The sequence below is a fragment of the Ovis canadensis genome, chromosome 10 (assembly GCF_042477335.2).
Source record: "Ovis canadensis isolate MfBH-ARS-UI-01 breed Bighorn chromosome 10, ARS-UI_OviCan_v2, whole genome shotgun sequence".
Taxonomy (NCBI): Eukaryota; Metazoa; Chordata; class Mammalia; order Artiodactyla; family Bovidae; genus Ovis; species Ovis canadensis.
Window position 1 is genome coordinate 46,190,775 of NC_091254.1, and position 26,663 is coordinate 46,217,437.

The window sequence follows — 26,663 nt, forward strand, 5'->3', positions numbered from 1 at the left end:
CTAGAAATTTACACTGTGTAAAACACTTACACTGAGATAATCACATAAATCAAAAAATAGATAGGCATAGGTCAGTCAATGTTATAATCTCCTCCTCTACATGTTACCAGTGGTCTCTCTCTTCACTACTCTTCATTTTTCACCTTATTATTTCACCTTATTATTTTCACCTTATTATTTCATTGCTTATTTTGCCCTAAAGATATTTTTGTTTTTCTCTGAATGTAACTAAATATTATCTATTAGTAGTCCAAGTAAAAATTTCTCTAAATCTCCCATTTTCTAATCTGTGAAATGGAAAAAACAATGTCTCTCAAAGAACTGTTGGCGTGACTAAATGAGATAATGAAATTATAAAACATTTAATTTTATAAAAGAATTACCATATTACCTGAAACAGATATAGAAAACCACTGTTAACATAAACAAAATCAAGTTTCTGTCTACCAAGGCATCACCGAGAACATCCCAGATGTACTTTCACCAAATTTGACAGATATGTTTGAGAAGCTAACAGTTATGCGAGGAGGAGTCAAAAATTCAAATATTGGAGGAGGAGGGATCTGAATATTTCAAAGAAAAGATGAACGTTCTCAGAGCAACTATAAGAAAAGGCCTTTCCAAAGGGTAACTAACACAGTCTGATCTAGCGTGAGCAGCGACAGATATTCACTCATTTAACAACAGGAAACAATTCCCAAACAAGACTAGAAAGGTTTGGCTAACATCATGTTTTACCAATAATAGCTACCGTTTATGGGGCATTTCTCATTTAGTCCTCATAACAACTCGACAAACCAGGTATTAAGTATAATATTTTTCTCATTTTGCAAATGAAGACACAAAAAGATTTAAGTAAGCTTCAAGACCCAATCAGTGTAGATCAGGGGATTCAATTCAAACTGCCTGGCATACAACTTCAATTAAACCTTGACCATTGTTCAATGCTACTGAGTTATTACTATTCCTAACAATTTGCTCTTAGAGAGAAATAAAAACTCACCATGAGCTCTGAGCAAGCTACAAACAGGAACCAGGATGCTCCTCTGAACTCCAACAAGTATACCATACATATCCCTAAGTCTAAAACTTGAGCACATTTCCACAGCATAGCAAGAGGAGGTGAACAGAGGATCAGTCGACTCCGTAACAGAATAGCTCAGAGTGTTAATTTGGAATTCTGGACACAATTTTCTGTAGGAACATTCCTGTACAACACTCATGGGGAAAAGATCCCGATGTGGCTCACCTGGAAATCGAATACTAAGTAAAACAACATCTGAGAATATATTAAATGTTTAGAAATGGTTTCACAGGTGACGCTTTGTATTGTGATACCCATTAAGATTTATTTTTTGATATCTTCTCCATTATCTCATCTTCCCCCCTACCCCACCCCGCCGAAGATCAATACTTGGTTTTGTGTTCAATGAGTCTAACCACCTAAAGGATTAAGGAAGGATTTATATCCCAGATTGTCTATGCCACAATCCTATAGACTTCTCCAAATTCATTTTAGCTCTTGCCAGTTTGCTAGTCCTGTTCAGTTCCCTATGTAAAAGTATGCAACATAAAAGTCACCTTTTGAAGAATATTAGAACAGAAATGTACACAAAAACTTTTAAACGTCAAAGTAATCAGAAATCACAAAATATACATCTCAGAAAACTTTGTAACAGATGATGGAGAGAGGGAAAGATGCTCTTGAAATTGAGAACAGTGGGGAGGAGGCTCCACACTGAGATCGGGGGAATCACCCGGAGCTAGGCCAACCCCGGCCTCATCTCCTCACAAATAAGCCAGGAGCAGATACGCAGGCCTCCTCCGCTCCTGCCTCCCTCATCCTAACAAAGGGCTTTACAATCAGGAACAGAAGAAATAAACATGATATTCACAAGTCTCTGTCCTCTAATCCCACAGAATTTAACTTGGTATTAAAACCTAAAAAACTTACCAAAGTGAAACTGTTATCCCACTACTAGAAACTTCGATAAAATACAAACGCCCAGGTAAAAGCTGCACATTGACTGAAATGTCGTACTAAAGTACAATCAAAACAAAAGAAATGTAAATGACAAGCACCAGAGCCTTTTTGCTCTAATTTGGGAAGGGAAGAAAGCTAAATACAAAAATGACTAGATGACTAAAAAAGAGGGCAAAGTACCATGAGTGCTATACAGCAGGAAGCCAAAATTGCCAGACACAAATTCTGCAAGAACTTGTATCTCAATCATCAGTGGTCACATGGCTTAGCAAGAATAGTTAGCAGATGTCATCACATCATTTACAAGTATCTGTATTCTTTACATCAAACTTCATTTTAAAGAGACTGTCCCTGAGGATTTCTGACAGAGTCCAGATCACATTTGTGATTCACAGTGGCTCTCAGGTCCTTTTCTATCATACTAGTTCTCAGCTTGATCTATCCACCTTGTTGTTACGGTTTCCTCATGCACTGATGTCTAATATATTACCTCCTATTTTCAACAAAATTCCAGCTCCAGTGTTTTGGGGGGCTTCTCTCTCCCACTGAGCACACACCCATAATTCAATTTCTTCTGCCATCACTCCTGGCCAATAATAACTGTATACATTTTCAAATAATGGTACTTTTCCTATTTATATGTTCATAATGTAAAAAAAATTTTTTTAATCACTGCTTCTCAAATATCAGTTGTGAAGGATCATGTTTTTTAAAAATTTCCTATGCATCATGGTCCTATACATTATTCATAAAATACAAGTGAACTACTAGAAAATGATGACATATTTGGATGTTGTGGTATTATCAAACTGTTACAGAAGTTTCTAAACATTTACTTTCAACATTTTAACTTATCTTCCTAGCTGCGGTCACATGACACATCATAAGCAGCAGTGCCCTAAGGCATATATTCTTAGTATACAGCTCTTCTTCATGTATCTAACAACAATAAACCACCCAAACAAAGGTTCACCCAGCTATGAATCTCTCTGTACTGCTTTTTCACAGCATACATTTTACTTCAACAAGTCCTTACAGATACAAGGCCCTCAGCCATAATCTTAGTTTACCTGTGATAGAAGAGAATTTTAAAATTTCCTGAAAATACTGTCTACTTGCAATCAAACGATACCTTCTGCTTAGCATCTTTGCTTCTCCATATTCCTCATCTTCAAAAACTACAACTCAAACATCTTTTCTCCACAAACTCTTCTGGATCTAGAGAAATCTCTCCAATGTAGCAATCACCACACATTTAAATTTGCACTGATTAATACACTGCTTTGTAAATTTTCTTTAGTAGATTCATGCACTGCCTCTTGAATTAGATTTTAGAAAAACAGAAAAAAACATCAGTTGATTCTTCTTATATGTTCCACATAGGCCACAGTAAGACTGCTCACAATAAAAATATCTGACTGACCTGATCCAAATAATTCACATATTCCAGAGGCAAAAAGCAGCATTTGCAGCCCAGGGATTGGCCCAACCGAAATTTTCAGAAAAGTATTTATCTAACTATGAAATAGTAGTAAGTATGGCCCAAACACCTGTTTTCTAATCTCATTATGAAATAAAATGTCACTGAGTAATCATGATAGCCTGCTTAGATCACCTGGAATTATGACTAAATATTTACACAAATGTGAGTTACTTCCCCTAAATTACGTCATTAAACAGACATTATAAATTACTACAACTAAAGAACAGACAGTCTCCATGTGCCTTTACTTCACAGCATGCAATACTCTCATACCAATAGTTTTTCTAATACAAAGGAATTTTAAGCCTTCTCAACTATTAACGATTTAAAAACATATGCAACCTGTACCCATAGAATGCTAAGTATAGAGCCCACTACTGGGGGAAAAAAATAAACAAACCTCTATGTCTCTACATATTATTTCAAATGTAAATGCCCAGAAAATATGGTCCTTCAAAGGTATAACATATGAATCCTGAGTTTCTAAGTAGATGTTGACACGTAGGTCCTTTCAGTTCACCCAGTCATTGAACCTTAGACATGGAAGACACCACAGCAATTATTCAGGCCATGCTCATCATTTCACAGATGTGAATATTACAGCCTAGGAAGCTGGCCCAAGGTCACAAAGCTAGAGATTCAGAATCTTAAAAATTACAACCAACGCTCCCTTCACTATACTAATCCGCTTCCATCTGGATGTATTTTAATATCTCTCCACATTCAGAGTTCACCTCTCTAGTAACATTTCCTTCCATTATTTCCCTTTACTAAAATAAATTTTAGAAGAATGGGTATTATAATCTCCTTTTTTCCAATCTCCAGGGATTTTCACTGCTTTTCTCAAAAATTAATGTCAGCAGCTCTAAATCATGTATTGCAACTTTAAGATGCAGTCCACCAAACCCTCGTATTAGGAACACTTAAGGATTTCTTTGCTATTCTACTTTTACTTTTTACTCATCCATCGGAAATGCCACTCACCACAGTTAACTGATTATTATTTTCTAAAACGTAAAAAGGCCACTGGGGGGACCCTTAAAACTTAGGGGCTTTTTAATTTTCCCAACCCTAAGAAGCTCCAGGTAGTTTGACATCCAGGTTGTACCTGCTACCTAGCCCGTTCCTATCTCCTGCTACAGTGACAGGCTTTGTCTACTGTCACTTCTCACCATCACCAATGAGTCTGCTTGTGTCCAGTGTTTCTTAAAAGCATGTTGTAATTACATACTTATTCTCATCTGTTTCAAAATGGAGATAATAGTAGGTACATGAAGATACTGATGTAATTTATACCTGACCCCATATTTTTTTGCTCTAGAGAACATTTTCTTGAAATTCATTGAATTTACTTAGTCTTGAAATTTAATTCTACCTTCTGAACAGATACTTCCTAAAAAGCACCTTAAGCTTATACCAGTTTTCTAAAATTAACATTCTTTTCTTTTTAATCTCTCTCCCATTACCTAGGAAACTGAATTAGTTGTAATTTCATATTAAGTTGTGAGTGAATTCACCAAAATTTACAATCTCCTGAATATTTAGCTGCTATTCCGAACCAAAAGCACCACCTCCTCTAGGTTATTACTACTATTAACATGATTCTCATTAAGACTCAAAGACATCAAACCATAATAAACTACTAGGGGTACTTCAAAACCTATTCAACCTCAATTTCAAATAAAATTAAATTTGTAATATGAAAAGATTTTGAACTGTTTTTAAACAGTTGGGCCAATTATGAAAAGCTAAAGATTAAGTGTGCCTTTTAATGAGAAATTTAGATTAGGGGAGAACTCTTTGAAATTTAGACAAAGCAGTCATAAAATTTAAAAAAAAAAGATGATTAACATGTCTACAATGGGTCACAGAACAGCAACTACAACATTAAATGTTTATCTTACAAAAAGAATGCATTGAGATTTTTTTTTAATGAGCAAAAATAAGCAGAAGAATTTCATTCCTTCACATAGAAAGTCTCTATATCATACACAGAGAGCAAACAAAATTCTACTTTAAGAGATACACAACAAGGGAAAAGGTTAACAAAAGGCAAGAAGAACATTCCAGTCCTCCCCCACTTAAGAGAACACTGACCATCATGTCGGCAACACCCCCAGTGTCACCCCTATGTTCCATTTAGTTTCATGTAAGTGTCCATTGCACCTACCTTTCTTCTCTGAGAGATGTTGAGGGCACCAAAGTCATTAAACAAGGATGAAGCAGGTGAAGTTAGAGGATCTGGAAGGTAAGTTACATAAGTTTCCACACAGGCAACTCAGGACACCTACAAATCTAACAGACGTTTAACCCAAATGCTTATAAATAATAATAAAAATCATATTCCACAATATCAAACTCAATGCTCACACACAGAGGATGTTCAAATATTTTCTGAGGGAAGGAAACACAAACTGGAGGATACTTCATCCAGCCAATAGTCAGTGCATATTTATTCAGCAACTATACAGATAAGGATGTATCTATTTGCTCAGAACCAAAAGAAAAATAAAATAGAAAAAAAAAAAAAAGTAATCTTAACCATGTTATTAGAAATGTGTTTATTAAGGAAGTCTACCTGTAGTCTGTGTTCTTGAGACCAAGTCATAAGAAATATAAAAGGGGGAGTGGTGAGGGAAAGGTAGTCAAATAGTCAAACATAATTGAGAGATAGGGCTTGGATTTTAACATTCAATGAAGGCCTTAAAAACCATCTACCCTGCAGAGTATTTCATAAAGTTAAGTATATCACCACATTTTTGACAGTCATACTAAAAGTATAAGGCAAATTAAGTTTTTAAAGATGGGGCTATTAAATGTTTCAAAATACTAACATGAAATTCAAAGACTTTAAAGGTTCAAAGTTCCATTACATTGTGGCCGGAAGTTATAAACCAAAGTGTATCTCTAAACTGTTTCTCACTTAACAAATCAAAATGAGTTTCTAAAAAGGAATGCATGATATGCAGCCAAACATTTTTATCTTCATTTCTGAGCTTTAGTTACTCTTTATGTTTCTCATTAAACTATCTGTGAAATCCTTAAAAAATACAGTAAATTTTCTCATTTAAAGGAGACTTAAATCTCTTTATAATGCAGTACATAAAACTGCTGCTGTATTTCTCCAGCTTCTTGTGTCTGGATTTTCATGGTTTAGTCCTTCATTAGAATTAACACTAATTTAATATAATTAATAATGCAAAGAGAAAGAAGTTAATGAAATATTAAGACACTAGATTAAGACACTACATTCAAACTCTTAAAAAATAGGTATTATTCGTCTTTTATGTTACCTTTGATAGTATAAAGGACCAAGTCAGCATATAAACTCTATGGGAACACCAAAAATACTATAATACTACACATCTGTTTCTAATAATTCAATATTAAAATGTTGCTACTTTTTCCTACAGTGAAAGTTGAAATTTCCAAGCAGTAAGAGGCCTGATACACATACATAAAACATCTATCTCAAGAAACAATCAACATGCAAATTCTTCTTCCCATTATTATAAATAACTGCTTGCACCAATACTCAATTGTAACATACTTTTTAAATAACCATTCCTGAACATTTATTTTTAAAATAGGATACAGAAAGATACAGAAAAAACATTTATTTTTGAATTAGGATACAAAAAGGAAATCCCGTATCAAAAGTCTTAAAAATGTCCATAACCTTAAAAGAGTAATTTCATGTCTAACAATGTTTCCAAAAGAAATAACTCAAAATATGAACACAGATTCATACACATAGTCCAATATTGGAGTGTAATCTTTAACAAAAAAAAGAAGCAAAGTAAATTATGAAAATAAACAATAGGATTCAATTTACAATGATCGAGAAATATTCACGCTATAATTTAAAAGTTTATTTAATGTGATCTTAAGTATTATTATGTATATACTTGAGTATATTTTATGTGTGTTTATATATATATCCAAATTTTAAGTTACCTCTGAGTGTGCAGATAATAGATCATTTCTATTTTCTTCCTTATATCTATAATTTTCAAAATCTCTACCGTGGACATATGTTTTTAGAGTCAGAAATACACATACCTATAAAAAGAGAAAAAGGGATCGAGTCTTACCGTGGCCTGCGTATGGCTTGGCACTGTCATTTAGAAGGCTTGGGGAGCTGCTACTATTAGTCATTCTCTGAAAATTAAAATATATATACATAATATCACTGAAGAATACAGAATGCAGAATATTCAACCGATTAGGTTTAGACTGTCCCTCTTTGTATCTACCCCTCCAACCCATTGTTCACGTCAGTGACACTCTTACCTTCCTATGCTGCTGCTGCATGGATTACAATCACCTAGGCAGAAACTTATTTTACTCATTAGCCAGGTATTTAAAACCAAAGTCACAGAACCATTTTGAACTGCACTTCCATAACCTACTAGCCTAAGCAAAACACATAACTACTCAGTTTCCTTCTTCGTAAGTATCTATCTGGGGGATGTGCATGACAGAGTCGATAACTACTCTCTCTCAATATGTATTATCCTTCATACACCTGATAGATGCTATGAAATCAGGCTCGTCTCTGTTCTCTGAACATGTCCCACCCTTCCTTAACACACTCCACAGCCTCTATGGTCTCGCGATCCTGAAAGGACTTCATCCCATAATCACAACACACACAGGAGGGAAACTAGCCTGTTTCTAACCATCCTCTACATACTTCAACTCCACCCTTGAAAGCTCACCTGACTTCCAACTTACAGGAGGTGTCTTACCTGTATCCCCTCTGACCTCATCACCTCCTAAAAGTCCACCTCCCACTCACCAAATGTGAGGACAAAGGAAGACCCTAGAAGTCTCCATCCCCAAAACACACCTCAGTGTCCAGGGCCATGAGAATTCACACCAACAATACCTGCATCACAGGATACTTCGTCTCCACAGGGCTTCCAAATCCATTGACTCCAATAAAGCTGGTGCTGAAATAGGAATCTGTGAGACTCGTATCAGTTAAAGCACCTCCATCCATTCCAGGAACTAAAAGAGAAGGAAAATTCAAGTAATTAAATTATTTAAAAGCACAAAAAGTTGATGTAGTTTCTCTGTTCCCAAATAAGTTTTGGGAATTTAAGTCTCAAATCTCTGTCACACTTGTTTTTATTTACTTGTTCATAACTTGAATCAAACAAAACTGGCTCAACTCTAAAAACCTGTTAAACAATGATCAAGTTGAATAACTTTTTCCACAGAGATAGTTATTTTTATATTGCTACCTGAGAGCCACTAAGCACAACATGAAGAAAACAAACCACACTTGGATTTATTTCTACTTTTCTCATCAAGTTTTCTTTCTTTAATTTGCAAGAACAGGAGAACAGAAACTACTGCAATTTCTTCTGTGAATCTTCATATACTTAACAGGACAAGTTTCCCAGGACTGTTTCTCATAACACATCTTATGAAACAGACCAGCAGTTTCACGTTAATTTATCCAGGAAACCAACTCAACAGTGGTTGCAATGGGACAGAGCTGAAGACAACAGACAAGCTGCCTGTCAATTCTAAGGTAGAATAATATGGAATCACTATAACTACTAAAATAATCCATCATATATCAACAAAGTGATGAACAATACATTTTAGATCCTATTCCTTGGCAAGTACAGTTGACCACTGAACCACACAGGTTTGAACTGTCTGGGCACAATTATGAAAGTGAAAATTGCTCAGTTGTGTCCAACTCTTTGCGACCCCATGGACTATACAGTACATGCAATTCTCCAGGGCAGAATACCGGAGTGGATAGCTGTTCCCTTCTCTGGGGGATCTTCCCAACCCAGGGACCAAACTCAGGTCTCCTGCATTGCAGGCGGATTCTTTACCAGCTGAGCCACAAGGGAAGCCCAAGAATAGTGGAGTGGGTAGCCTATCCCTTCTCCAGGGGATCTTCCTGACCCAGGAATTGAACCAGGGTCTCCTGCATTGCAGGCAGATTCATTACCAACTGAGCCATCAGAGAATACACAAACTTTTTTTCAATAAATATACTGGAAAAATGTTTGGGGATTTATGACAATTTCGAAAATCTGCAGGTGAACCACACAGACTACAAAAGAAAATGAAAACAAGGCATACATATGAATGCATAGAATATATACAGATATAGATATTAGTCTACCTTACATACGCATTAAGTGATACTTAATATAAAATTAACAATGTTTTGTTTTCTCACTTTTATAACTTTACTTTCAAAGAATTACAGTACCATACAGTATGCCTCTCTCCTAACTGGAGAAGTTGTTATAGGTGACACATCAAACCATCATCAGAGGTTGTTTTTCTTTAAATGTAACATTTCTAATACTACAGTGAACGTGACTATACAAAATCTGAAGTGCTACACAAACTTTAGAACAACTCACTAATTAGTGCACAGGCTAGGCAACTATGAAGCAATCATACCCCTGACACTAAGCCACTGGAAAGCAATCCCACTGCTGCCACTTCACACTTGTAAATAACTATGAATTCATTTTTCACATTATCTTTTCATTTTGATGTCCAGGATTAGCAAAACACATGATACCTACAGATTTTGTATCCTATTAAGACAGCAGTGATAAAGGTACAGACAGAAAATGACTCATCTTGTAAACATACAATACAAACTTCCTATGTCCATCAGTACAGTACAGAATTGAAAACGTATTTGTTCTTCCTTATGATTCTCTTAATAGTGTTTTTATCTTCCCTAAGCTTACTTTTTAGTGAAAAGGAACTAAAGCCTCTTGATGACAGTGAAAGAGGAGAGTAAAAAAGTTGGCTTAAAGCTCAACATTCAGAAAACTAACATCATGGCACCTGGTCACATCACTTCATGGGAAATAGATGGGGAAACAGTGAAAACACTGTCAGATTTTATTTTGGGGGGCTCCAAAATCACTGCAGATGGTGACTACAGCCATGAAATTAAAAGACGCTTACTCCTTGGAAGGAAAGTTATGACCAACCTAGACAGCATATTCAAAAGCAGAGACATTACTTTGCCAACAAAGGTCCGTCTAGTCAAGGTTATGGTTTTTCCAGTAGTCATGTATGGATGTGAGAGTTGGACTGTGAAGAAAGCTGAGCATCAAAGAATTGATGCTTTTGAACTGTGGTGTTGGCAAAGACTCATGAGAGTCCCTTGGACTGCAAGGAGATCCAACCAGTCCATTCTAAAGGAGATCAGTCCTGGGTGTTCTTTGGAAGGAATGATGCTAAAGCTGAAACTCCAGTACTCTGGCCACCTCATGTGAAGAGTTGACTCATTGGAAAAGACTCTTGATACTGGGAGGGATTGGGGGCAGGAGGAAAAGGGGACGACGGAGGATGAGATGGCTGGATGGCATCACCGACTCGATGGACTTGAGTTTGAGTGAACTCCGGGATTTGGTGATGGACAGGGAAGCCTGGTGTGCTGCAGTTCATGGGGTCGCAAAGAGTCGGACATGACTGAGCGACTAAACTGAACTGAACCTTACTTTATTGTAAGATTACAGTATAAACTACATGTAACATAGAAAATTTTTCACAGTTTGTTGTGATCCACACAGTCAAAGGCTTTGGAATAGTCAATAAAGCAGAAATAGATGTTTTTCTGGAACTCTCTTGCGTTTTCAATGATCCAGCGGATGTTGGCAATTTGATCTCTGGTTCCTCTGCCTTTTCTAAAACCAGCTTGAATATCTGGAAGTTCACAGTTCACATACACCGAAGCCTGGCTCAGAGAATTTTGAGCATTTCTTTGCTAGCATGTGAGATGAGTGCAATCGTGCAGTAGTTTGAGCATTCTTTGGCATTGCCTTTCTTTGGGATTGGAATGAAAACAGATCTTTTCCAGTCCTGTGGCCACTGCTGAGTTTCCCAAATTTGCAAACATATTGAGTGCAGCACTTTCACAGCATCATCTTTTAGGATTTGAAATAGCTCAACTGGAATTCCATCACCTCCACTAACTTTGTTCATAGTGATGCTTCCTAAGGCCCACTTGACTTTGCATTCCAGGATGGCTCTAGGTGAGTGATCACACCATTGTGGTTATCTAGGTCATGAAAATCTATTTTGTATGTATTCTTGCCACCTCTTCTTAATATCTTCTGCTTCTGTTAAGTCCATACCATTTCTGTCCTTTATTGAGCCCACCTTTACAGGAAATGTTCCCTTGGTATCTCTAATTTTCTTGAAGAGATCTCTAGTCTTTCCCATTCTGGTGTTTTCCTCTATTTCTTTGCATTGATCACTGAGGAAGGCTTTCTTATCTCTCCTTGCTGTTCTTTGGAACTCTGCATTCAAATGGGTATATCTTTCCTTTTCTCCTTTGCCTTTAGCTTCTTTTCTCAGCTACTTCTAAGGCCTCATCAGACAACCATTTTGCCTTTTTGCATTTATTTTTCTTGGAGATGGTCTTGATCACTGTCTCCTGTACAATCCCACGAACCTCCATCCATAGTTTTCTTCAATTATCAGATCTAATCCCCTGAATCTATTTCTCACTTCTACTATATAATCATAAGAGATAATGATTTAAGTCATACCTGAATGGTCTAGTGGTTTTCCCTACTTTCTTCAATGTAAGTCTGAATTTGGCAATAAGGAACTCATAATGTGAGCCACAGTCAGCTCCTGGTCTTGTTTTTGCTGACTGTATAGAGCTTCTCCATCTTTGGCTACAAAGAATACAATCGATCTAATTTCAGTATTGACCATCTGGTGATGTCCGTGTGTAGAGTTTTTTCCTGTGTTGTCGGAAGAGGGTGTTTACTATGACCAGTGCGTTCTCTTGGTAAAACTCTGTTAGCCTTTGCCCTGCTTCATTTTGTACTCCAAGGCCAAATTTGCCTGTTACCCCAGGTATCTCTTGACTTCCTACTTTTGCATTCCAGTTCCCTATAATGAAGAGGACATCTCTTTTGGGTGTTAGTTCTAGGTCTTGTAGGTCTTCATAGAACCGTTCAACTTCAGCTTTTTCAGCATTACTGGTCGGGGCATAGAGTTGGATTACTGTGATACTGAATGGTTTGCCTTGGAAACAAACAGACATCCTATTGTTTTTGAGACCGCATCCAAGTACTGCATTATGAACTCTTATTGACTATGATGGCTACTCCATTTCTCCTAAGTGATTCTTGCCCACAGTAGTAGATATAATCTGAGTTAAATTAACCCATTCCAGTCCATTTTAGTTCACTGATTCCTAAAATGTCAATGTTCCCACTTGCCACCCCCTGTGTGACCACTTCCATTTGCCTTGATTCATGGACCTAACATTCCAGGTTCCTATGCAATATTGCTCTTTACAACATAGGAATTTACTTCCATCACCCATCACATCACAACTGGCTGTTGTTTTTGCTTTGGCTCCATCCCTTCATTCTTTCTGGAGCTATTTCTGTACTCTTCTCCAGTAGCATCACTCACTCACTGAAGTCACTCAGTTGTGTCCGACTCTTTGTGACTTCATGGACTGTAGCCTAGAAGGCTCCTCCGTCCAAGGGATTTTCCAGGGAAAAAGACTGGAGTGGGTTGCCATTTCCTTCTCCACGAAATCTCCCCAACCCAGGGATTGAACCTGGGTCTTTTTGTAGGCAGATGCTTTACTGACCTGGGGAGTTCATCTTTCAGTGTCATACCTTTTTGCCTTATCATACTGTTCTGGGGTTCTCAAGGCAAGAATACTGACGTGGTTTGCCATTCCCTTTCCCAGTGGACGTCTTGTCAGAACTCTCCGCCACGACCTTTCCGTCTTGGGAGGCCCTACTATGAACTATGGTTCATAGTTTCATTGAGCTAGACAAGTTAGTTAGTTTTCTAACTTTCTAACAAGTTAGTTAGTTTTCTGTGATTGTGGTTTTCATTCTGTCTGCCCTCTGATGGAGAAGGCTAAGAGGCTTCCTGAAGGGAGAGACTGACTGAGGGGGAAACTGGGCTTTGTCCTGATGGGCAGGGACATGTTCAATAAATCTTTAATCCAATTTTCTGTTAATGGGCAGGGCTGTGTTCCCTCCCTGTTGCTTGACCTGAGGCCAAACTATGGTGGAGGTAATGAAGATAACAGCAACCTCCTTCAAAAGGTCCCTGCATGCACTGCTGCCCTCATGTCCCTGAACCTGCAGCAGGCCACTGCTGACCCATACCTCCACTGGAGACTCGTGGACACTCACGGGCAAGTCTGGGTCAGTTCCTCGTGGGATCACTGCTCCTTTCTCCTGGGTCCTAGTGCATACAGGGTTTTGTCTGTGGCCTCCAAGAGTCTGTTTCAATGGTGACCTCCTGCAAAGGGCTTATGCCATACCCAGGTCTGCTGCACCTAGAGCCCCTATGGCAGGCCACTGCTGACCCGCACCTCCACAGGAGACGCTCAGACATGTTTTTGGCTCAATGTCTGTGGGTTGGGCGTGCATTTTGTGCCGTTCCCAGGTCTGAGCAGATCAGGAGACCAGGTGCTTGCGAGGGCACTGTCCCAGGTGGGCCGTGCATCTTAATCACCTTCGGGGTCCAGACCACTGTTTCCTGGGTGTGCCGCAAGAGCACTGTCTCAGGTGTGCAGTATGTCTCCTTTGGAGAGCTACTCTCAAGCTGCAACCCTTCTGGCAGATGTTATCCACCCAGGATCTCAGGAGGACATGGTTAGCAGCTGGGAGCCTGCTCACAGTTGGTGAAGATGCTGTCTCTGAGATTGTAGCAGCCCCTTGCCTTCTAGCTATTGCAAGCCTGCCTCTCTGCCTCTGGGCAGGGAGGGGCCGGTATGCAGCTCTCCTTTGGTATGCAACTCTATCCTTTGTTCTGTGAGAGGGCCAGGCTGTGGAAAATTCTTAAAAAGATGGGAATGCGACCACCTGACCTGCCTCCTGAGCAATCTATAGGCAGGTAAAGAAGCAACAGTTAGAACTGGACATGGAACAACAGGAGGAGTATGGCAAGGCTGTGTACTGTCACCCTGCTTATTTAACTTATACGCAGAGTACGTCATGCAAAGTGCCTGGCTGGATGAAACACAAGCTGGAATCAAGATTGCTGGGAGAAATACCAATAACCTCAGATATGCAGATGACACCACCGTTATGGCAGAAAGTGAAGAACTAAAGAGATTCTTGATGAAAGTGAAAGAAGAGAGTGAAAAAGTTGGCTTAACGCTCAACATTCAGAAAACTAAGATCATGGCATCTGGTCCCATCACTTCATGGGAAATAGATGGGGAAACGATGGAAACAGTGAGATACTATTTTAGGGGGCTCCAAAATCACTGCAGATGGTGACTGCAGCCATGAAATTAAAAGACACTTGGTCCTTGGAAGAAAAGCTATGACTAACATCAGTCAGTCAGTCAGTTCAGTCGCTCAGTCATGTCTGACTCTTTGCGACCCCATGGACTGCAGCACATCAGGCCTCCCTGTCAATCGCCAACTTCCGGAGTTTCCTCAAATGCATGTCCGTTGAGTTGGTGATGCCACCCAACCATCTCATCCTCTGTCGTCTCCTTCTCCTCCTGCCCTCAATCTTTCCCAGCATCAGGGTCTTTTCAAGTAAGTCAGCTCTTCTCATCAGGTGCCCAAAGTACTGGAATTTCAGCTTCAACATCAGTCAGTCCAGTGACTATTCAGGACTGATTTCCTTTAGGATGGACTGGTCAGATCTCCTTGCAGTCCAAAAGACTCTCAAGAGTCTTCTCCAACACCACAGTTCAAAAGCATCAATTCCTTGGTGCTCAGCTTTCTTAACAGTCCAAATTACATTTCCATACATGACTACTGGAAAAACCACAGTCTTTGCTAGATGGACCTTTGTTGGCAAAGTAATGTCTCTGCTTTTGAATATGCTGTCTAGGTTGGTCATAACCTTTCTTCCAAGGAGCAAGTGTCTTTGAATTTCATGGTTGCAGTCACCATCTGCAGTGATCTTGGAGCCCATAGAACAAGGCTGGCCTTCCATAGAACAAGTTTTAAAGACAAAAAAAGAGTCCAGCTGAAAATACTGAGTGGTTCTCCTCTGCCAACAAGGACATCATAGACAGGTGCTGGCATTCCTTATCCCAAGGGATGAAATCCAAACTTCTTAGTCGACATTAAAAAGCCCTCAACATTCCGTTCTCAACCTATCATTATAGTATTTCCTAAAAGTTCTGGGTCTGAATTTCAGTTCTGCCACTTACTGGCCACAATGTTTCAGGCAAAATGCTTATGAAGTGGAGATTATACCATGACTTGTAAAATGAGACTCATATCATCTACCTGGCAAACTTTAATGAAACGTTACAGAAAAAAATTAAAAGTATCTTCAAAAAAATGAAAAGTATCTTAAAAGTTCTTGTAAAATTCCTGATGGCTGCAACTCTATAAATTTACTAAGAAAAAATGAATTGTACATTTACAATGGGTGAATTTTACAGTAGGTAAATTATATTTTGATAAACCTCCTTTTTAAAACCCATGGAGAAAACTGGGATTATTCAACAAATGGATTTAAGACAACTGTATTCCCTGTATCCATCAGGGAAAAAACAGATATTTCCAAAATATCAAAGATTATAATGTAAAAGTACACATTCTACTATGAAAAGGTCTTACAATAATTTTACAACTACTGAACTCTCTCCTCCAGTCAAACCATTATATTTTGAAGGTCTATAGTTATGACCAACCTAGATAGCATACTCAAAAGCAGAGACATTACTTTGCCAACAAAGGTCCGTCTAGTCAAGGCTATGGTTTTTCCAGTGGTCACGTACGGATGTGAGAGTTGGACTGTGAAGAAAGCTGAGCACCGAAGAACTGATGCTTTTGAACTGTGGTGTTGAAGACTCTTGAGAGTCCTTGGACTGCAAGGAGATCCAACCAGTCCATTCTAAAGGAGATCAGTCCTGGGTGTTCTTTGGGAAGAATGATGCTAAAGCTGAAACTCCAGTACTTCGGCCACCTCATGCGAAGGGTTGGCTCATTGGAAAAGACTCTGATGCTGGGAGGGATTGGGGGTAGGAGGAAAAGGGGACAACAGAGGATGAGATGGCTGGATGGCATCACTGACTTGATGGACATCAGTCTGAGTAAACTTGGGGAGTTGGTGATGGACAGGGAGGCCTGGAGTGCTGCAATTCGTGGGGTCACGAAGAGTCGGACACGACTGAGCGACTGAACTGAACTGACAGTTCACAACTGGGCTTCCCATGTGGCACTAGTGGTAAAGAATCCACTTGCAATGCAGGAGATCTAAGAGACGTGGGTTCAACCCCTGGGTTGGGAAGATCCCCTAGAGGAGGGCAAGGCAACCCACTCCAGTATTCTTGCCTGGGAAATCCCATGGACAGAGGGGCCTGGTGGGTTACAGCCCACAGGACTGCAAAGAGTCAGAGACGACTGAAGTGACTTGGCACGCACAGTCCGCAACAAGGAGTACCATCAATTTCAGCACACACATAGCCCAAGCCCTAGAATCCTCAAGACCCAGGTACAATGGAAAAAAACAAAATACTTGAAGTTAGTCACTGTGTTCTAATCCAAGTTTTACCGCTCACTAGCTGAATGACCTTAAGCAAAACCCACTAAAATTCATTTCTTCATCTCAAAGAAAAGCAATCACATTTCATTCATAGGGCTATGAAAGGCCCTCAAGTGAAGCAGCGTGCCTAGTACCCTACCTCAAAGGTAATCATAAATGTTATTTTCCTCCTTCCTCATCTCTAGAATGCATTCCCGTATTATTCCAACTGTTTTTTTTTTAACTCTACCTTTTAAGATACTGTTTATATCACTAATGTGACCAAAAATAAGAAATCCTTTGATCCTTCATTGCTGTCTTCAACCACTAAAACATTTAATTATTCCATAAACTGAGATTAGGAACTATTCCTGATATTTTTCTGGCATTCGCTACTCTATTAGCACATTTACATAAACATATACAAGTAAGCCCTTCTTAAAAGTAGGTATTCTTAAAAAGTTGATAAACAAGACAACAGATTTTCACATCCAACTTCTATAAAATACCCCATGCAAATGGCATCACTGCTTCCATTTTTCTGATGGGGCCGTGCGACTCAGAGACACTAGAGGACAGCACAGTGGATGCAGGCCCAGTAAACAGGGGCTCCTCCGGCCACTCAGCAGTCACACCATCCTCTGCCCCACCGCACCGCGGAATGAGCACAGACTAAGCAAAGGCAGCTGCCCAGAGGTCTGTTGCAGCCAGCTGCCAATTACTCATCCTTGAAAGTTTATTTAATCTAAGTCTTAGTTTCCTCCTCTGTAAAACAGAAATGGTTAGTATCTACTTTCCAGGGTTTTGTGAGAATAAAAGACCTGGAAGTTTGTCTCTCTTGATTACCTTCCCCTACCCCCCTGGACCCCTGCCTCTGGCAACCACCAATCTCTTCTTCATTGCTATCTATGCGTTTGGGTTCTTTTATTGTTGTTTTTTTAAGATTCTACATGGAAGTGAGATCCTACTTATTTTTTTTAATGTAACAAGTTTGAACCAGCTTACTGAAGACTCTGTATGTTCCTTAAATATGCATATATTTGTGTTAATTTATGTATAAGTATACATAGTACATTAAGATGTAACAGCTTAGTATCACCACTTGTAAAAGACCATAAACAATCTAAATAGCCGCTGAAAAGAACAGTACAATCACACAAGAGAATTATTACACAGTCACTATGAAGAGTAAGGTATATTTCTATGTGTAGACGTGAAACAAACAGGAAGATAAGCAGTTTGGTGAAAAAATTCAAAGTGCACTAGGCTTCCATGTGTGAGCAGGATGTACTAGAGATAGGGAAATACAAATATGAGTGATCTACAAAGAACATCTCTGAAAAGATACATAATAAACTGAAAAGAGTGACTGTCTTTTGGAGAGGGATCAGGGAACTAAGGAAGAAGGGAGACTATTTTCCACTGTGTATCCTCTTGCGCTATTTAAACTTTTAACCTGTGTGTGCGCCTGTGACTCTTCATGACCCCATGGGCTGAAGCCCACCAGGCTTCCCCATTCATGCAGAACATTTTTAATTTCCAAAGCAAGATATTGTTCCTAGATTTTAAAAGCTGCAATTTTTAATGTTAAAAATACAATTAAAAGCTAGTTTAGAAAAACGGGTACAATATCTTTAATTTTTTAAAGAAAAAGATACCAAAGGACAACAAAAAAGGAAGAAGTTTTACCAGAAGAGTGCCATTATCCACAGGCCAATTAACTCAGCCAAGATAAAAGAACATGTCCTTCCCTATGCTGAAGCTGCTGAGAGGTCAAAGATTTTTTAAAGCTATTGGAAAGGAAAGAGGATGAATTCTAAAAATTGATCATAAAATAATGTTTCCTAGAAAATAAACATTTAGAAAAACACAAACATTTTATACCTGAAGGAATTTTAAACATCATGTACTCCATACCCCATTCTCATATTCTACGAAGAAATATATTTCCACATGGACTAAATTACTACCCTAAGTTCAAAGTTACTTAAGACAGAGTACTAAAAAAAAGAAACAAAAAAAACTAATTCTCAGGACCCCCAGTCCAACAGTAATTCCTATACAATGAAAGGAGGAGCAAATACTGTATGTTATGAATTTGTTGACAACTATATGACAACAAGCTTCCCACGTGGCTCAATGGTACAGAATCCACCTGACAATGCAGGAGACATGCATTTGATCCCTGGGTCAGGAAGATCCCCTGGCGGAGGAAATGGCAATCCACTCCAGTATTCTTGCCTGGAAAATCCCAGGGATAGACAACCCTGGCAGGCTACAGTCCATGGCTCATGAAGAGTCAGACATGACTGAGCAATTGAGCAAACACTGATCGCAAATGACAACAGTGCATAAAACAAGAATTTTATCATATTCCTTTATATAACTTCAGCTCATAAATTACTTTATAAAAACAGAACATAAAGTTAATATGGAAAAACAAAAGTAATACTGGGAAATACTGCTACAAAACTTGAGTGTGTATATGTATGCCCATGCTATGTACTTAACTGTCTCCCCCTAAATTCTCATACTGAAACCTTAACCCTCAATGTGAGTGTATGTGGAGATTGGGCCCTTAGGAGTAGTTAAGGTTACACACAAAACTAATAATAATGATTAACCCTGGGCAATGAGATCAGTTTAACTTTATACACTGCTGTTCCAGTGAAAATTTTTACCAAAAAAGTTTATTAAAAACTAAATAAATTCAACCCTAAAATAAATAAATTTCTAAAATATTTCTAGGTACCATATACATTCATACCTTTGCACACAAAAGCAGATATGCCTACAGAAGAGCAAACAACAACAACAAAAAAGATATGGCAGTGGAAGCATGGAATCCTAACCACTGGGCAAACAGGGAATTCCCTATAGAACATTCCTGAAATGACAAAATTATAGAAATGGAGGGCAAATTAGTGGTTGCCAGGGATTTGAAGGAAGGTGACAAAAAGGCCTCTTGAGGGTGACAGAGCTGCTCCATGTCCTGACTGTGCTGGCAGGTGTGAAAACACACACACAATAAAACTCCACAGAACTCAGTTATACACGTGTACACACACGCACAAGTAAGACTCAGAAAATCCTGAAAAGGTTAAGTGGATTGTGCCAATCAGTGTGGCTGTGACACTGCACTGCGGTTCTACAAGGTGCTGCCCCTGGGAGATGGGGATGGGACAGCAGGCTCTTTCTGCATTATTTCTTACAACTGCACGCGACTCTACAATTATCTCAAAATAGAAAGTTAATTTAAAAAGAGAAAAATCCTATAAAAGGACAAAAATAGATGTTTTGGCCATCATTTAGCTTCTTAGAGTCATTTCAAATGCAGTTTCATGGAAAGAAGTGTTTACTCACTAACTGAATCTTACTGAGACATTAGTACAACCCTCTCTGAGTACTCTTCATAAAGTTCTAAGCTTTCCTCATAAAACTTCTCAAGATCTAATTTTATCTTATACACATACCTGTATTCCCCACTAGAATGTAACCTCCACAGGACAGACTTCTGTTTGATTCAATGTTGTATTCCTATCACCCTGATCAAAACTTGCCACTTTGCAAGCACCATATTAAAGGAGTGAAATCAATGGTATTATAAAGTCTTTTGTTATCTACTTTGTGTACTGTCGAATAAAAATGTGTTAACCTATACGAGCTCTCCTAATGGCAAATTCCCAGTACTCACTCCTCTGTGAGCTGATTCAGGTTTGTGGGGTGAAAAGTATAATTCTGACTTAAACAAAAACAGTCTTGCCATACACTCCAAAGTTTTGCATATGAACTTCAACTTACCCCCTACTTTCTGCCATTTGGACAGACAGCCACAGTTCAATCATCTGCAGCTATTTTACTGGTCTTGAAAATATACTCTCAAAAACTGGGAGGTGAAAAAATGTACAAGCTAACTGTAGACTTATTACTAATACTCAACTAACAGCAGCAACTAACCCTGACCCCTCACTATGTGCCAGATAACGCTCTGACAGGGTTATATTCAAGCCTGTCACAACTCTGAATTAGGTATTACTATTACCTCCACGTTTTAAAATAAGAAAAATAGAGGCTTAAAAGTTAAAAACTCAAGATCACAAAGTAGACAGGAGAGCCAGGTCCACCTTAGATGTGCCTTATGCCAGAGCCTTCACTACTAATTAAATTAGCAGAACTGAAAATAAATCTATTGGGTTTCAATTAAAGTAACATATATAAAATACAAATACTGAGCTGCTAAAAACTGAGTATCTTGACAATGAAAAGTCTAGCTGGCTGAGAATATTAGAATCACATCATTAAAAGGTCAAGAATCAGCAACTCAATTAAACCACCAAATCAAACCACACTGAACCTTTAGAAGATTCGAATTCCAAAAGAAATATGAAATGTCTAACACTTTAAAAAAGAGTAATAAATAAACTGTTATTTTCCCAACAATCCTGAATGCCAGAATATATTCACTAACATACTGCCAGGTCAACCAAAGAGCTGGAAGTGTAATACTTCTGTACAGATAAAAAGTAGGCAACAAATGAAAGTACAGTTCCTTTACAAGACTGAAACACCACTGCAACCAAGCATACTAAAAAAAAAAAGCCTTTCTGCTTCAGTTTTCCAAAGCTTGCAAAGTAAGGATAAAATTTCCTCTTGCATTTACCTCTCAAGTTTTCACACAATCTGAAACACTACCAAAACAATTCAAGTACTTAAAGCAAGAGTCAAAAACTCAAAGGCCAAGAGGAGCCAGGCATATAAGTTAACCTAGTCAGTAATAAGGCAAAAATGGAGTCTTGCCCAGCCCACACACCTAATTCTAATATAGAAAAGGGTTGCCCTTCAAAGAAAGTCAGAAATTTGTAGTTTACTGTTAAACCTGATTATTTAAATGTTGTCAACTAATTCAGTTATAATCCAACACATGCAAATTAAAAACATCAAATTATATCATAAATTTTAGGCACCAAAATGGCTAAAATTATAAGATGGCTAATATCAAGTGCTGGGGAGAACGTGAAGCAACTTGAAACAACCTGAACTCTCATAGCCCGCTAGACGTAATGTAAATGTGATACAATCTCTTCAGCAAACTATCTGAAGTCATCTACTTAGAGCTGAACATACGCATGTCCTATTTTAAGTCTGAAATTCCACTCCTAACATAAATTCATAGACTTGAACCAAAAAACATATTCAAGAATGTTCAAAACAGTGCTCTTCCTAATAAACAAAAGTTGGAAACGTACCATCACCCACTAACAGCAAAATGAGGATATAAAATGAGGCACATTCATTTAATGTGTAATACCAGGCAAGAATGAGACTAAGAGGTTGCTCCCACATAACTGATCTTACAAATATGCTTAAAGAAGAGGCCCACAATGTTCTTATAGAGCTCAAAAAAAAAAAAAAAAGTGAAAAATGAATCAACAATGTAGTTCATGAAGTCAGTGGTTAGCTCTGGGAAAGGAGTGACTGGCAAAGGGTAGGAAGAGCAGAACTTCTGCAGGTCCTGATTGAGTTCTATTTCCTGATCTGAGTACTGTTATGAGCTGTTTTCATCTTGTGAAAATTCCAAATTTTATGGTCTATATATTGTTCCATATGTGTGTACACTTCAACAAAAACTTTAAAACACACACACACAGCTCCAAGATACCCAAGGAGCCCAAACAAAGTATTTCTACAGGTGGACCCGGCTTATCAGAGCAGGTATGTCTGACATCCCAGGCTCAAGAAATAGTCCACATTCTTACACCTACCTAAAGAAGAGCAAAGGAAACAAAGTAAAAGCAATATAAAACTGTGTCAGTGACTCTACCTGATCAAGTCAACAACTAACAAAATTTAAATTTCTCCTAATAACACCTCTCAGAATGTGTCCTCCCTTTTAATTGCCTCATACATTTACCAAATCAAGTATCTCATAAAATAGAGTATAACACAGCCAGAAGTAGAAACTAGATCAAAAATTAAATAATAAAGTGTAAAAAATTCAACGCAAGCATTAAATCACCAACACAATCCTGTTCCCTGATTCCTGAACAACCTAACTTAACTGGCCACTCACTGATAGGAGACAATTTTATCTCACCCAAAGGAGTCACAATCTAGACCACCCGAAGAAGCCTACAGCAGACAAGAGGAGCCTTGGGCTTCACCCAGTTGAGTTAAAGCAAGTCCCACAGAATCCAACTACATATTGCAGCTACTTAATCAAGTAACTATTAAATGACTAAACGTTGACTTCAAAATGCCTTCATAGCACTAACTGCCTGTCCTCTCAAGAACCTATCTCCCAAAGACGTTTGGTTCCTGAGATATGAAATGGTCCCCACCTTTGAGTCATTGCTAGTATTTCTCCTCCATCTCCAACCTCACCTGTTTACAGCCTGTCCTAACTTTAATGTCCCAAATCTACCACATCTGTGTATTAGAAAATCCTAGAAATACCACATATTAAATTGAATACCTCCGTTTTTTTTAACATGCCTCTTTCTGTAGGTAACAAAACCACTGTTCCGTTTCTCTGCTTACTAATCAAACATAACGAATTAATCTGAGCCACAACTCAATACATCCAGCAAACTTACCTAGAAAATGCTAAGTTGCTGCTCCAACGTGATAAAATTCCACCAATAAAGTAACCATTCTGACAAAACATTTTAAGTTACAAATTATTCTTAGCATTATCACCCTCACCAAATACATCTGCGCTGAAGTCTGACCCGTCAGAGCAAAAGAAACAATCTTTAAAACACACTAACACATACACCCATCTCTAAGAAGGCACTTAATAACCCTCACAGAGCAAATAACTGCTAAAGCATCAAGCCAAATACTTAAGACCATTTACAGTTTAAAAAAAAAAGTTCTGACATCCAAGTTAAGCAGCCTATCGAATGAGTTTCAAATCTTGTAACTTTTTAAAATTCCCAAGGAAGTAGGATTTTCCCACTTGGTTTAGAAATGCTCAATACACTCAGAAACAAGGAAAAACTCGACACACCTCTACTTTTCAAGGGCAACCTTTTGTAAACCAGATTACACTTTTAGGCTTATTATTAGAACTGCAAACTCCACTCAGTAACGACGAACTAGTTACAAGGTTAACAGAAGACGAGTGAAAAAAGGCCCGCTGCCCTATGAGAGCCGAATTCGAGGGCTCAGTCGCACACAAATGAGCGCGGCTCATGGCGTGGCACATTTCCGAGGCTCCGAGCCGAGGGTTCTCTGGATACAAAGTAGTAGAAGACAAGCAATACACCTCCGGACACCCTGCAGACTCCCGCCAGCTTTCAAGAAAACTGCGGAAATGCAAGTTTGGGTGAAATCCCGACTCAGACCAAGCACGCGAGAGACGGCTGCTTGTCGGTTCGCTCCCGATTCCTTAGAAAGCATTTCCTGCCTGGAAAACCTCTCTCCCAGAAGCCTTGCACATATACACACACAAGAAAAAAAGAAAAAAAAAAACTTTTTCCGCTCTTCCAACCCACTCCTGGAAGCCGCGGAGGCCGCCCCGACCGGCACACACCCACCAGGGGACCCCTCCGCTCGGCCCGGGGCGCGCGCGCACACACTCACAGGTGCCGGCAAACCCGGCCCCTTTCCACACCCCCCGGAAGCGACACCCCCATCTCCCGCACGCCGCGGCCCATCCCCCGTCCTTCCCGCCCCCACCCACACCCCCGCCCCCCCAAAAGTCCACCGCCCAGCGTTCCCGGGGAGCCGGCCGGCCCTCGCCGCCCGAACGGGCCAAGAGCTATGGGGAGGGGAGGCAGGAAGACGGAAGGAGGCACCAGGCCCCGGGCGTAGGCCTCTCGGAGCGCTGAGGGAGACGAAAGCTGAGGGGAGAGGGGGGACCCCGCGGGCCAGGCTCCGGCGCCCCCTGCCCCCAAGCCCCCCGCCCCCGGGCCACACTCACTTGCCAGCCGCGGCCCGTCGAGGACCCCACTGTTGCCACCTCCGCCTCCGCCGGCTCCGGGCCCGGGGCCCCCCAGGTCCGGCTTCTTGGGCCCCGCGGGCGGCCCGGCTCCTCCGGCCGGGACCGCTCCGGGCGGGAAGCCGGCCCCGGGCGCGCCCGCCAGAGCCAGGGGGACGCTGTTGCTATGGAGGCCGAGGCCCGGCGCGGCCCCAGCAGCTGGGTCCTCATGCAGGAACTGACACTCCTCCCCGTAGAAGCACGTCTTATCCTTGGCGTAGTAGCGGCAGTACTTCAGCTTCACCCCCGCCGCTGCCGCCGCCGCCGCCGCCGCCCCGCCGGGGACGCCCCCGACCCCCGGCGGGGCCACCGCCACTACCGCCGCGGCCGCCGCCAGCGAGGAGGACGCGGAGGAGGCGGCGGCCGAGGGGGGCGGGAGGCCGCCGCCACTGTTCATGGCAACGCCGCAGCCTCGTCTTCCGCCGCCGCCACCATAGACTGGGGAGGGAGGGACGGCGCTGCCGGGGGGCCGGAGAAAAGCCCGGGCGGGCGGGTCTGTCCCGCTGCGGGAGCCGGAGCCGCCCGGGGAGGGGGGGAGGGGAGGGGAGAGGGGAGGGAGGAGGGGGCAGGAGGGAGGGGCGGGGAGGGGGAGAGCCGGGAGTCTCTCTCACTCACTCTCGCCTTCTGTTTTCTTAAAGGGGCCGCGCGCGGGACGACGGGGTGGGCGCGCGGGCCCTCTGACAGGGACTTCGAGGGCGCGGGCTCGGGGAGTAGGGGGTGGGGGGGGGGTAGCAGCGGCGGCAGCGAACGGGCTGGGAGGACGGAGGGGCCGGTTTATTTTTAAATTCTGCCTCCACTCGCTCTCTCGCGCTCTGGTTCCTCCGAGTTGTTTATTCCCTTTTCCTCTTCCTGAGACGGCCGTCGCCGCTGCGCCTGCGCGCCGGCCCGCGGGGGCTTGTGGGTAGCTGGAGCGCCAACGGGGGAGGGGGAGTCCTGGCCGGGCGTCGGTTGGACGGGCGGGCGGTGGGCGGTCGGTGTCGGAGCGGGCTGGGGGCGCGTTCTCACGAGGCGACAGGCCTTCCCGCTTTCGTTTGTCCTCTTACTTGTAAAGCCAGAGCGTCATTTCTTAATTGAAACGACGAAATTTACGGAATGTGATGGTTATTTCTTGGGGGGCGGGGGGGTCGCACCTGAGGCCGGAGCCCAAACCCTGGTTCTGCTGGGAGAGGAGCTCCGTCCGTTCGTCTCACTTCCGCGCCTTCTCTTTTCCCCCACCCTCCTCTTTTTTTTTTTTTTTCCCCCTTCCAGCTGAGGGTGAGGAGAGCTGCAGAAATGATTGCCTAAAACTCCTGGGCCTTTTATCAAAAAAAAAAAACTGGAAGCAAAGGAGGTTGACTTAGGCAAACCCCCAGCTGAGTACAGCACCTGTTTTCTCTATTTATATTACTGAAAGCCTACAGTAAAATATTATCGAAAAAAAATAAGATGCCACCTGGGGACAGCGCAGCAGAGGCATCCCCTGAACGTTTCAGTTCTACCTACGCCCGGGGTTCTTTTCTCCAGTCTAGTCTTGATTCGAAATTCATTTTCAAAGGATAGGGTTTTTCGCGCACCCATTGCTAATGTTATGCTCCGCTGTATTTAAAAAAAAAAAAAAGTTTGCAAGAGTTTTTAAAGAGTTGCTATGAAGGGAAAGTAGTATTTTAGTTTTTCTCCTGTGCAGTCGATTTTCTCAAAAGACAGTTGGAAGGGAGGGGAGACGTTTGTCGGCGGTATTTGTGGCA

General features: G+C 40.8%; 1 protein-coding gene across 9 annotated transcripts in view; it reads right to left on the reverse strand.

The window, feature by feature from the left end:
• The window catches only part of PAN3 (poly(A) specific ribonuclease subunit PAN3), a 123,473-nt gene extending 97,655 nt beyond the window's left edge, over positions 1 to 25,818 (reverse strand). For 6 of the 9 annotated variants that reach the window (XR_011446639.1, XR_011446638.1, XM_069601659.1 and 3 more), the window contains exons 1-4: positions 24,883 to 25,790; positions 8,359 to 8,480; positions 7,562 to 7,628; positions 5,638 to 5,708 (exon numbers count right to left, since the gene is read on the reverse strand). Coding sequence is in view for 7 of the 9 variants with exons in the window: in XM_069601659.1 (XP_069457760.1) it covers positions 5,638 to 5,708; positions 7,562 to 7,628; positions 8,359 to 8,480; positions 24,883 to 25,336 (714 nt within the window). In the remaining 2 variants the exon portion in view is untranslated. Of the gene's footprint in view, positions 1 to 5,637; positions 5,709 to 7,561; positions 7,629 to 8,358; positions 8,481 to 20,759; positions 20,778 to 24,882 lie in introns of those variants that run through there. The other 3 variants (XM_069601660.1, XM_069601661.1, XM_069601663.1) reach the window with 3 other exon arrangements.
• Positions 25,819 to 26,663: the final 845 nt, after the last annotated feature.